At 42.2% G+C, this 13533-nt stretch overlaps 1 protein-coding gene across 12 annotated transcripts in view; it reads left to right on the top strand.

Moving 5' to 3' along the window:
* The window catches only part of ANKS1A (ankyrin repeat and sterile alpha motif domain containing 1A), a 119015-nt gene that overhangs the window by 94889 nt on the left and 10593 nt on the right, over positions 1 to 13533 (top strand). For all 12 annotated transcript variants that reach the window (XM_079980847.1, XM_079980844.1, XM_079980840.1 and 9 more), the window contains 4 exons: positions 8112 to 8210; positions 10720 to 10869; positions 11017 to 11124; positions 12526 to 12690. In XM_079980847.1, coding sequence (XP_079836973.1) covers positions 8112 to 8210; positions 10720 to 10869; positions 11017 to 11124; positions 12526 to 12690 — 522 coding nt within the window. The remainder of the gene's footprint in view (positions 1 to 8111; positions 8211 to 10719; positions 10870 to 11016; positions 11125 to 12525; positions 12691 to 13533) is intronic.

The raw sequence follows: 13533 nt of genomic DNA, 5'->3' as shown, positions 1-13533 counted from the left end.
TTCTTTAGAAGGGGAGGGGCATACTATTTGTCCTGTCTTAGGACAGGGGGGAGTTGCCTGATGCCATCATTATATATCTTTAGGCACCAACAAAAGTATTCCTCTATAAGCAGGCCTTTGGCCTGCCTTGGGCAAGATAAAGCAACTAGATTAGATTAGATTAGATTAGATTAGATTAGATTAAACAGACAGACAGACAGACAGACAGCATTCCTATAGCAGTTGTGAGTCTTTTAAGAAAAATCACAAAATAATTGTCCCACGTTTTAACTAAGACTATATCTGAGACTGGGCCTTTAGACCTTACCAGATACTGTTGTCATCCCTTCAACATGCACACTGAGTTCTGAAGTAGTCTCCTGTCTTTGCCTTGGTGGAAAAGGACTTTCTGGTGCTGTTGTCATTTTTGGCGAGACTTTCTTTAGGAGTCATTCTACATCAAGTACCATCTCAAAAATTACCCTGTTCTCTACATTGATTGAGAGGACATTTTATTCAACAAACTGTTGGCACTGGCGGAGAAAGAGGTGGGGCAGGGGGAGTGCACCGGGAGCCCCAGCACCACGATCCCGGTGGGGTGCCATCATGGCTCCTCCCCCCCGCGCTGGGCGCCACACCCCGGCAGGCAGCAGGCCATGCCCCATGGGCAGTGCACCACACCCCCGGGACGTGCACCAGCCATGCCCCCGGTGCCAGAGCATGAAGCTCTGCCACTGACTGTAGGTGAATCCTTCTGAAGATTGTGGAGAATGAGACTTGGAGGGGAAAACAGTTTGGCGATCAAAAATGGACAGTGTAATTTGTGACTGAGGTTCTAGTTAGTGACCATTATCCCTTCTCAGCATTCCAAAGACAGGCAAACATTTTTATCTGTACATAGCAATACAAATAAAAGCAGAAGGTAGTCAAAAGAAAAAGAGCAAACATATCATAGGGAAATGATAATAAAAACAATAACCCAAATTGTACAGAATGACACCTGGTATGCAAAATAACAGAAGTAGCAGCAGGAATGAGTAGATGTAGCAAAGAAAAGGAACCAAAGCATACCAAATCAAAGAGCAGTTCATCTAGATGAAAACCAAACCATCAACAAAGACAGATTTGAGATGTTTTCACCAAGTCTAGCTGCTTTTGGGGAGCTGAGCTTTGGGGTACTGATAGCAAGGAATAGATCTCTTAAATTATTCATGAATGAATAATAGGTGAATGATAGGTCATGATTGCATTATAACATTGTCAAGTAGGAGTGTCAAAACTCACTTAGATTGAGTAATAGTAATATCTCTTCAAAGGTTTTTTAAAACAACAGACACCCAGATAGAACAGCCCATAACACTTTGTACTACTTTGGTTCACATGATTGCATTAAGAGATTTCCTGCTAGGTTTTGTCTGTCTCCAATCCATCTTGTTATCAAAAGCTTGTAAGGAAGGACCACCTAGTGAACACTTCCCTCTGCTTTTAAATGTGCATCTCCTCTCAGAACCAATTAAGTAAAAATGCCTCTTGCCTCCCCTATGGATTTTCTACCTGTGTGTTCAGTTCTGCCTGCTTATCAGAGAAGCTAAAATAGTCTTTGCCATTTAGTCCCGCAGAGCCATGTTGGGCTCTAAAAAGCAGAGTGGGATTCTCATAGGCAGCCTTAGGGAAGTGCCAGCTCTGTGCTTAGGTTGGAAGCGGGGGGCCTTTTTCAGCAAAGGAAGACAGACATTTCTCAGGGCGAGGGGGGGACGGGACACAATTCAGCAGGGCCAAAGGTATAAGCCTGTAATGATTTCCTGAATATTATGCTGTGCGTGTTAAGTACTTTTTGAATGGGGATTCACAGGATACATGAATATGGGGATGGTTCGGGGAACGAGGAATCTCCATAAGATGAGCATATTTAAATACTGCTCGATGGTTCTTGGATCTATGATGAGAGAAGTAGCCCTGAAAAATCCTCCCATCAAATTTTTGATTGTGAAAATTATTATTCTCTCCTACTCTGCCCTAAACCTGAGTCCTTTCTGCACTGCAGCCTCTGCTCCTAAAATACAGTGGTACCTCGGGTTAAGAACTTAATTCATTCTGGAGGTCTGTTGTTAACCTGAAACTGTTCTTAACCTGAAGCACCACTTTAGCTAATGGGGCCTCCCGCTGCAGCTGTGCTACCGCTGCGCAATTTCTGTTCTCATCCTGAAGCAAAGTTCTTAACCCGAGGTACTATTTCTGGGTTAGCGGAGTCTGTAACCTGAAGTGTCTGTAACCTGAAGCGTCTGTAACCCAAGGTACCACTGTACTAGTGAAGTGCTAACGTATGGGACAGAGACACTGCTGATCCCAGAGCAAGTGCCTATTCAAGTGGAGCTCTCAAAGCTGCTACTGCTAAAAGAGAGGCCACTTTCTGAGGTCTCAGTAAAACTAGTCTGGGCGGATCATAATGCTTAGACCTTGATTGTTGGCATTGATAATCTCAATGGGTGTCACACATTTTATGTTAAGGTTTGAGAGGTTTGCTGTACACCAGGATTGGGGAACCTGGTGCCCTCCAGTTGTTGTTGTCCTTAGTCCCAAGCGGCTTGGCCAATGGTAAGAGATGGTGGGTACTGGAGTCAAAGTACACCAGGAGGGCCACATGTTCCCCACCCCTGCTGTAGAATAAAGCCTCTGAAGTATCTGCCTTATCCATCCAGACAGCAATGCACTTCTTTCAAAATACCCACCTGTTTTCCCCTGGTGCCAAAGGGTAATTCCCTTGCTGCTGCAAGCTGGTGGTGCATAGGTGTGCTTCATTTTGCTTTAATGTGGAGAAGTCTTGCACAGAGATTCAAGATGAGCAGCAGCAATGTCTGCAGTATTGATTACAAGAGCAAAAGCTAACATTGTACAGTATAAGGTAAACCGTAGGCCAAAACAGTAGTTTTAATGTAACAAGATCTGCATTACAAAGTCTCATTTAAAGCAGTATTTTGAAAAACGATAACCTAAACCAGGGGTTGTCAACCTGGTGCCTACCGCCCACTAGTGGATTCTAGGTGGGCAGTAGGGGGTTCTATGGCACAAGCTGAATCCTCCTCCCGTTGAGCACTGGTGGGCAGTTAAGAAAATTTTACCATCAAGAAAGATGGATTAGTGGGCGGTAGGTATAAAAAGGTTGACTACCTCTGACCTAAATGTCTTAGCCTTCTGCTCTGTAACCTACCTATATATGTGCATTCACCAAGCCTGGTAGTGGCACTTATGTGTGGAATAAGCATGAGACTATATGGATTGACTGCACTGCACTGTCTTCCACATAAGCAGTTTTTGCTTAGCGTATAACATTGTCATTCCTATATAGTTGGTATAGGTTTTTTTGGTATTTTGAAAGCACCTTTCAGTAGAAGAGGTATCTGAGTCATCTGGTGTTTCATACCACCTCAAAGACAATCAAGTTAGGCTTTGAAAATAATTTTTCTCATGTGTATCAGTATGCTGATATTTGAGTCTTTAGAGAGTCACAGAAGTTTCACTGCTGCTTTACTCTTTAAAAGGATGGGTGGAAACAGCTGCCATCAACTCTTTCTCTTCTGTACTCAAGCACAGTTGGAAAGGTACTGGCTTCCACCATAGCATTTATTATTTTTAAAGTAATCCTTCCAGTTTATCAAAATCTCAGAGGTTGGATCAACATAATGTTGCAATCCCTATAAACTTTTTTCACCAAGATATATATTTTCTGACTGCTTATGTTGGCAGTTCAACAAATTCAAGATGTGTCCATTTTTTGTGTTGCCCTTTAACAAAATATCACTATACGTTGCCCTTTAAAAACCCACAATGACTCAAATGAAATTAATTGTTGTAACGGGGAGCACATATATTGGAGGCCTGGGTTCTTTCTTTCTTTCTTTCTTTCTTTCTTTCTTTCTTTCCTAAAACTGAGCAGACCATGTCTTGAGTGCCTTGCAATAAAACATACATTATAATTAGTACAGTGGTACCTCGGGTTACATACGCTTCAGGTTACATACGCTTCAGTTTACAGACTCCGCTAACCCAGAAATAGTGCCTCGGGTTAAGAACTTTGCTTCAGGATGAGAACAGAAATCATGCTCCAGCGGCACGGTGGCAGTGGGAGGCCCCATTAGTTAAAGTGGTGCTTCAGGTTAAGAACAGTTTCAGGTTAAGAATGGACCTCCAGAATGAATTAAGTACTTAACCCGAGGTACCACTGTAATTATAAGCTGTGTGCATGGCACCAGAACAGGCAGCCTCTGTGCACGGTCAAGCGTGGTACAAGGGGGTAAACATCTCTGGACATAAACAGAGGGTTGTATCCAATGCTAGTCACACTCAGAGCTGAATACAGCCCAGACTGCCTAGCATCCTCTCCCTGAGAGAAGTCGTCAAGAAGTTACCTGCATTGTACAAGGGAAGGAAGCCCATGGGCATGCACTGAGCGCAATAAAACTTACTCTGCTTGCACAACCTGTGCTACCAGACTTCTGATACAACAAATGTTAGCATTTATACCCGCCCATCTAGCTGGGTTGCCCCAGCCACTCTGGGCAGCTTCCAACACACATAAAAACATAATAAAATGTCAAACAATAATGTTTAGCATTAATAATAATAAATAAAGCATCAAACATTAATAACTGGCAAGGTTTTTGTTAAGGAGTGTGGTGGCCATTGAAAGGGGAGGGAGCATATATATACAGCACCTTGCAAAAAATGAGAGAGAGAAATTAGTCATGGTGTTGTCTGTGTGATACACTAAGCAATATGATGAACCTGTGCAGCCTATGCTACCAGACTTCCTCCATGAACAATTGCAAAGCAATGTCTACAAAGGTGCTTTTAGAAAACCACAAACTGCAGCACTTGGATGGTTGAAGTATGTATACAGCCTGTGTAAACATGAGCAAGTCACTGAAAAGGGCACTATGTGCACCCATTGAAATGGACATTTCATTGAGTTCGATTTATTTGCCTGTGAGAAATACTAAATGAATGGTGTATGGGTATAATTGGTGATACTTCAGATCAAAACATGCAGGCAGGTTTTGTGTTTTAGAAAATGGCTGTAGCTGCTGTTCATCATGAGTTTACCAACTCAAAATGGAGCAAACATTGAGCTTTTCATTGAAGTTATTTTATTAAGATTACAAAATGCCCTTTATTTCTTAGGATTGTTTTACGACAAAAGAGATAACCATGGAAATTAGTACAATTTAGACAAAAAAACCAGTTGTCCTTTTACCAGAATATTTGACATCATTGCAGATTCGGTGGCTAATGCAGCTCAATGAAAATACAGAAAAGGCATTGCAGAAATATTGTGGTAAAAATTCTCCATTAAACAATATCCACAGCAAGCAAGGCAAGCAAAAGAAGTATCTTGTGCTGTGTTTACTCTGTGCTGTCATACAAAGTGCATGATGGCCTACATCAATGTGCAATTACTGCTGTCATTTCATGTGTGAAGAAAATGGTCTGGCCTTGCACATTTAGCAGATGGCAAATTCACTCTCAAATGGATTTCTCTCTCTCTCTTTTTTTCCTGTTTATAGTAAGCAGCCTTCACAAGGGTTGGTTTTTCTAATAGTCTCCCCTTTATTGATAGAACTGAAGAGGGATATAATTAGGAATTAATGATCACCTGTTAATTCCCATTTCTGCCCCTCAGTGGTTGTTGTTTACATGTGTTGATAGCTGACACAAGATGGGAATTTCAAATTGCTATGCCATCATATGATAGTGGGGGTCTTCGTGTAAAAGGAATGGTTGTATGCCTGTGCTTAATACAGCAATAAGGCATCCTAGTGCTTTTATCTAGATCTTCTTTCACTGTGTGTGTGTGTAAAAATTACTGTAGTACCCTAGGAATTGTCTTTTATAAAAAGGGAATCCATGTTGAATGTTACCTTTTTAATGTGGAAGAATTATACTGGATGTCCACCTTTTTGTCAAGATAAAAAAATCATGTTCCTTTCTCTATGCTTTTAGCTATTTATATGTACTTTAGCTCACCTTTTCAGCTCTCTGTCCATTCTCACATTTTAGTTACAGCAAGCACAATAGAGAAAGGAATCACATATAATAGTGTGGGAAACTGTGTCTAGTTTTGAATGTATATATGAGCACTATCTAGCACAACTGGACAGTAGTCTGGGTTAGCTAATCTTAGTTGCAAAAAATGAGCTACAAGGTAGCTTTGGTTTTCTAATCGCTTCAATAATAAAAGGGGTGTTCTGGGCTGGATCTGAGCTGTAAGAAAAACAAGATATATAGTAAAATGGCTGTTGAATATTGCCTTTGCTAAGCACTACGTACTCATTCATTCCTCCACACTTCACATGTGGAGATAATGAGCTTTGTAAAGAGTGTAATGATGACAGTCACTCCTCTAGAGAGGGCTGGGTTGCTTCCATCTCCATGGAGACGCATGATAGATTACAGTGAAACTGACCTTCCCTGGATTGTTGGCATGCTCTAAAATAAATTCAATTTTCTCTCTCTGGCCCTCAAGGGAATTCAGGCAAAGACGAGCTTTCCATGCATGCCAGTGCAGTGCACTAGCAAAGCTGACTACGAGGAAAGGGCAGGCAGCTGAAGCTGCGTCCAGGTATACTGGATTGTTAAACTATGATCAAAGGGGTGACTGATGAAAGCGAGCATGTATGAAATGGGAAGGTCATGTAAATCAATCTACTGAAATTTATTGGACGGAATGAGATGCAGTGGGGCCAGCAGTGAAAGTAGGCTTTGGATAGCCTGAATCAAGCAGCTGGGACTTATGCAGTGCACTTAACAAAAAGGCTCCTTTGATGCAGAGGCAAGGAGGTGAAAGGGGGAAGCCTACAGAGAGAAAAGAAGGAGGGATGCAGTGAGATTGCAGAGCAGCAGACGGTAGCAAGGGAGCCATTTCTGGAGGATCCATTGGTCTTTGCCTTAGACCTTGGGGGCCAGGGTCATTGAGAGTGGGAACAAATAAGAACTCTGTGCTTATAAGTGTCCATGACTACAGATTTCCCCCCTCTCCTATAAAGCTTGAAAAGTTTCAGAAAAGGGCTGTCAAAATGATCAAGGGTTTGGAGCAGCTCTCCTGAGGCAAGGTTGCTTTTTAACTTAGAGAAAAGGCAAGCAGGGGAAATTATGGAGTCATATAAAATTATGCATGATGTGGAGAAAAGTGGATAGGGAAAAGTTTTTCTTTCCTCTCTCATATTACTAGAACTTATGGTCCATTCAGTGAAGCTGAATGTTGGAAGAAAATACTACTTTACACAGCACATGGATAAACTTGATAGTCACTCCCACAAGATGTAGTGAAGGTCGCCAACTTGTATGGTTTTGAAGGATTAGAGAATTTCATGGAGAATAGTCAAGACAGCTGTGTTCTACCTCAACTGCTATAGGCAGTATCCCTTAGAATACCAGTTTTAGGAAATCACAGATGAGAGTACTGATTGCACTCAGGTCCTGCTGTGATGATAACCAGATTACTCCTGTTATTTTCATGGTTGTTTAGATTTCTAACTGTGTAACGTTTGCCTTGGTGATACTATCTTTTGTTACACTGTGCTGTGATAACCAAGCAGCAGCTAGTGAGGAACCATGATTTTGTGATGCTCTCAATTTTCATACCTGGGCCAAGACTGAAGCTGTGATCAAATATTGATTCTGTACAAAGGCAATACCAAGAAAAGCTGAATTATGATCTGTTGTGTGAATTTATTCGCTTCCTTAATTCTGCTGTTACATGAGGAAAGCATGCATACCTTAAATCCTGTTCCTCATGCTAGAAAGTAGGCTCCTTCCACCTTGGCTGCTGAGGTTCCATTGGGGTTTCTCCGCCACATCTGCAAAGCTATCCTCACTGCTTTAAGAACTAGAAACATTTTTTAAAAATCAAAGCTGAGATTCCCAGGGTGTTGAAGTCTGTGCCCAAATTCTGTATTTACATGGAGTTGTTGCATGATGCAGAGTTGTGAAACAACAACAATTTTTATTATACAATCAAAGACCTGGTAAAAACAAAAATTATGAAACACAGTTTTTATTGAAATGCAAAGCTGCTGAGCTTCATTTTTGTGCTGTTGCTGAGCCTTGTTTCATGTCTGCCTCTTGTCTTTCTACAGGGCAGTAATGTCATGGAAGATCAGGACCTTCGAGAGATTGGTATTAGTGACCCACAGCATCGCAGAAAACTTCTTCAGGCAGCACGGTCTCTTCCTAAGGTTAAAATGAATTTGTGTTTTCACATGAAAACATAATTTTTAGTATTGGAATTCCATAATTATGAGTGAAGAAATAATTTTACAGAAGGAGAAGCATTCTGCCATATTAATAGGCATTGTAAGGAGAGGGGTTAGTATTGCTTTCCTATTAAGCATGAGTCCAAATAGTGGAGTCAGAATTGTGTCGAAAGATACATGTTTTTTGCAGCTTCTAAGTAAACTGAGTTAATGAGAAGATATCACCAAAGCAGGTGCAAACGTTGTGAACAAATCTCAGTTTAATCGTGATAAAACTAAGATTAAAGTAGTGATTTGACTTGTGAGAGGTTAAAGACTTCCTGATTTCACAACAGGTTTTTCCTCAATTTGTGTAGACAATGGAGGGTCTCCATTCTCCCAGAATGCCAATCGAAATATTTCTATATTTAAATGTCCTTGTCTGGTTTCATTATTGGAAATATAGGGTGTTTCTATATATTACAATTGCACATAGTCTTTTTTAAAACAATGGAACAGGAAGGTTTTAAAGTGAGTGAAGTGGCTCCTCCTAGAATGGACATTTTAATTTTACATTCCAAAACAGCCTGCTTCTTACAGAGCCAAGTAAAGTGGTTTGTTTGTTCAATAGTGTCTGCTTTTTAAGAAGCAAATTCCATAGCAGGAAGCTTACCATGAGGTTCTATATTATGCTTTGCCCTACAGAAAGCTTTTGGTTGTGCTACCAATTAAAAGTTCCAGAAGAAGCTGAATTTCTGATAACAATAGGATTTAACCATAGATCCATGTTGTTACACTGCATCTTTTCCCCTGGTTGAATTCAGTTAATTGCCTGGTGTTGTGCATTGAGCTTGCTCTCTTTTCCACAATGGGTCAATGAAAGCCTCTGGTCATTGTGGAAGAGTGCATTTCCAAGAGTGAGTTTTGACAAATTTTATCTCTTCAGGTTCCTGATCATTGTCCCTCCTTATGCGAGACTGTTTTGGTTCCATCAACAGTCACTTGCTAGATTAGACCAGTCCCTCTTGGATTTGTTCTACTTCTCTCTGCAATGGTTACTGTGCCATTGACATTCAAAATTTTGATCTATTGCTGACAACTGTACCTTTAGTTAATTCACTTCCAAGCCAACTCACTTCAACTCAGGCACTTAAGTAACTGTGGGGTATAATTAAACATTACATGCAAATACATGTATTTTTCCCTACAGAGTAGAGCTGTAGAGTGAGTGCTTTGGATTAAAAGCAGTCTTAGGGAGCACATTAGAACAGAGAAGCAGCAGGTGAGGAAAAAAATGAAGAAGCTCCTCCCATTACTCCCATGCTTAATTTCCCCACTCATATTCACAAAACAGCTTGGGGGGGGGGGGAGGCACCGCCCTGGAATTTCATGCATTCTGTAGTTAGCCCTAGTGGCTCACCTCCACTTAATGGAGATAATACTTCTACCTCACAGGGAAGTTATTAATCACTGTATAGTTGCTACAACCAAATACAGACTGGAGTTACACAGTCAAATGAAAATGGGATGTATCCAATATTCTCTGTCTAATAATGCAAGGGCTCTTGTGCTAGCGGATGGACAAGTTTTAATGTCACGCAACAGAAGAATCCAATTTAACAGCTGCACTAGTGAAAATTTGTTGTGCAACAAAGTTACCAGCAACCCACTTGCAACAATGTTCCACTGGGCCAAAAACTTTCCAGCTGAACAAGTACAGTGGTGCCTTGGTTCTCAGACTTAATCCGTTCCAGAAGTCGGTTCTAAAACCAAGGTGCGCTTTCCCATAGAAAGTAATGCAAAATGGATTAATCCGTTCCAATTTTACTATCTAACGAGACCATTAATCCATAAAATGAAAGCAATAATCAATGTACTGTACTATAAAATAAATAAAACAGTATTGTAGATGATAAAAAATAAAATTAAAAAAAATTCTTACCCGCACTGATGATAGTCATTGTTTGGATGGGAGGCTTTTATCCATTTCCACAGTCACACAATCAGTCAATCAATCAGTAGCTGGACTGGGATCCACACAGTCACAATAACAAATTAACTGAAAAAGCCTCAAAACAAAAAATGCAAAATAAATAACAAAAACAAAAGCACCAAATATAAGCTCCAAATATCACCTTAGAACACTGCAGTTGGACACGGAAGGCTTGAATTACAATGGGGGGGGGGGGAATTAGCAGTGCAACAGGAAACAGGGGGATACAAATTAGCAGCACAACAGGAAACAGGGACACAAATTAGCAGCGCAACGGAAACACGCAGGGACTCAAAACAGCATGTTCGGCTTCCGAAAAAAAGTTCAAAAATTGGAACACCTACTCCCGGTTTTGCAGTGTTCGGGTTCCAAGTTGTTCATGAACTAAGCTGTTCAAAAACTGAGGTACCACTGTATACTGCTAAGTGACTTTTACTGTGGGTTGTATCCAACTTAGCGCTATGTTTACACCTGATTCTTACACATCTATAACACTTTTCTGTCTTGCTCCTTCTGCAGGTGAAATCTCTGGGCTGTGATGGGACTCAGCCTTCTGTTCCTGTATGGCTTGACTCCCTGGGGCTGCAGGATTATATTCAATCATTTTTGTCGAGTGGCTATAGCTCTATAGACTCTGTGAAAAACCTCTGGGAACTAGAACTAGTAAATGTAAGTTGCTAACCCCATTCAGTTCCAGTTAAGATGAAAATTCTGGTGATTCACAAGGTGAAAGATTGCAGCGCTGTGTTAATACTGAGAAGCCACCATGTAGAAAGTTTTTGTAGCATGTTTTTCTGACGTTCTCTTTCCCTGCAGGTACTTAAGGTAAATCTTATTGGCCATCGTAAGCGTATAATAGCCTCTCTGGCAGACAGACCATACGAGGAGCCCCCACAGAAACCACCACGGTTCTCTCAGCTAAGAGTGAGTCATCGTTTTTAAGAAAGAACGGGGGGAGGCGGCTACAGCATTTCTGTCCCCAGTGGGTCTTGCTTTTCTTTCTACACACCATTTTAATTAAACTTTGTTTGAGATTGAGCACATGCCTCTGGATTTTGGAAGCCATTTGAAAGTTTAGAACTCAGGTTCTTCAGAACAGTTCCAGGTGGACCTCAAGTCATAGAATAGAAATGCAACATTTATACTTCTGTCTCTACAAAGTAAACAGCCCCAAATTAAATCAATTTTCTTCATAATTGTCAGAGCTGCCTCTAGGTCCCAGCTCACAGAGGACCAACGCCAGGCTGTCGTTATGTACAAAAGTCTTTATTGAGGTTCAGTTTCCATTTCAAAGTCGTAGCGCGCAGCTCTACGTCTTAAAGCCTAGACCGGCGAAGTACCGAGTCTCCTCCCCTCTGACACCAGTTTAAGATCCTAGCCCTGCTCCACCTTTTACGCTGCTCTCTCCTCCTCTGGGTCCTCCTGCCCGCTGGGGCATTGCCCTTTCTGGACTCTTCCGATGCTGAGTCGCTTAGCTCCTCCCCCTGCCTCCTGCGGGCTTTAGGACCCGGTTCCCAATCCTCATTCTCTGCTGTCCCGCGCTCCTGTACATTTGAACTTGCCTCTCGCGCCAACCCAGTGACCTTCCTCCTGACCGTTACACTACTTCTGTCACTGCTTCCCTCTTCCGGTACACTGGCCGGATCTGACCTCCCCTCCATTGTCTGACTCTCCAATGGAGGTGTGGTCAGCCCTGCCTTATCTTCTCTCCCTGGTGGGGAATGCACTGGCCCTGATCCTTGGGACTCTTCCCCCCCACTCTGCTCTGGTGGGGAAGCTGGTCCTGATTTCCAACTACTGCTCTGGGAGTCCCTGCTGTCCCCTTGCTCCTGGGACGTTCCCCTTGGGAACCCCCTACCCCTGGCCACTGGCGCCCCCTTCTGTGAATCTTCCGATTCGCTGGAGAGACTCATGGAATCCCTCGGTTCACTGTCCTCTTCTCCTATGCTCCCCTCGGATTCCTCCCCCTCACTCTCCATCTCCTCTCCTCCCTGTGCCTCTGCTCCTGAACCCCTGACAATAATGGACGTTAACTAAGTCTCATTTGAATTTGTTGATATGTTTTGTAACTTTTAGAATATTATGTACTTTTATAATAAGTTAATGTGAGCACTTTTGAGTACAGTTCATCATTGAAAAGCAGGGTATATAAATGAACTAGACTTCCTTTTTACTGGTTATGTTGACCTTAACGATCATACTAAAACAAAAGGGGGGGGGACTGAGCCTTGCCTGATAGGGGCATTTTTATTTATTGTGGGCAAGTTGCTCTGAATATACCCTGTGAAAATCTAATTCTTGTAATGTGTACCACTCTGATTTCAGTGCCAGGATTTGATATCCCAGACGTCTTCACCCCTAAGTCAGAGTGACTCTTGTACAGGGAGGTCTGCAGATCTTCTGCTGCCTTTGGGGGATGCTGGAAAGAAGAGGCATGAGAGCAGCCATGACATTGCATCATACCCCAGAACAGAGAGACTCAAGGCACAGGTATTCCATTATTTTTTTTTCTAGAAATTCTTCTATTAGCTTGTAAAACAGGAGTCTCTAACCTTACAGCTGTTGTTGAGCAGGGCATGGAGGGGAATGGCTGGTTGGCTCTGGTAAATTAGAAATAGATTGGTATGCTCTAAGATGGCGGCTACCTGCTCTGGTGAGGACATCTGAGGGGCATGACTGACATTGGTGGGTGGAGGCATGAAAGCCTTGCAGCTGGTTTGGTTTCCACAAGTTGGGAAATGGCACTGTGAAATGTAGCAAGAAGAATCAAAGTTACTTTATGATGGTAGTAGAAGAGAGGGGGAATCTCATGGGAGCTGTAGCACAGTTTTGCCGACTGGAGACCCACAGTAGTGAAGCATGGCTGCTGCTGCTGCTGCCTCTGCCACCCCCAATATGGAAGCAGATTTAGTGCATTGCTGCTTATCACCAGTATTTTATCCTGGAACTGCCACTGATCACTGCTCAGACAGTTGTGCAAAAAGTACTGGTTTTTAAGGCTCTCAGAAACTGCAATTGCCATGGGGAGGGGTGTCTAGTTTTGGGTGTTCCCAGTCTTGACATTATTAACATTATTATAATTGCTGAGATACAGCAGCCAGTTTGTCGCTGTTTATCAAGCTTTGTCTGCCTTTATATCTTGTATGTTACAGTGGAAACGTGCCTGCCTAGTTCAAGACATTTTTAGAGGTAGCCAGACACTACCCTAGTCACAAGGATGGTATTGTGTGATGCTGTTTTGACATTTGTAATAGCCCATGTGAGCCCACTTGCCAGATGAGGTTCAGTTGGCCTTGCTGTCTGCTGCTTTCATTAAACTGATTAAGATAGCAG

Source organism: Podarcis cretensis, assembly GCF_951804945.1.
Source record: "Podarcis cretensis genome assembly, chromosome: 6".
NCBI lineage: Eukaryota > Metazoa > Chordata > Lepidosauria > Squamata > Lacertidae > Podarcis > Podarcis cretensis.
This window is presented reverse-complemented; position numbering and strand designations above follow the sequence as displayed.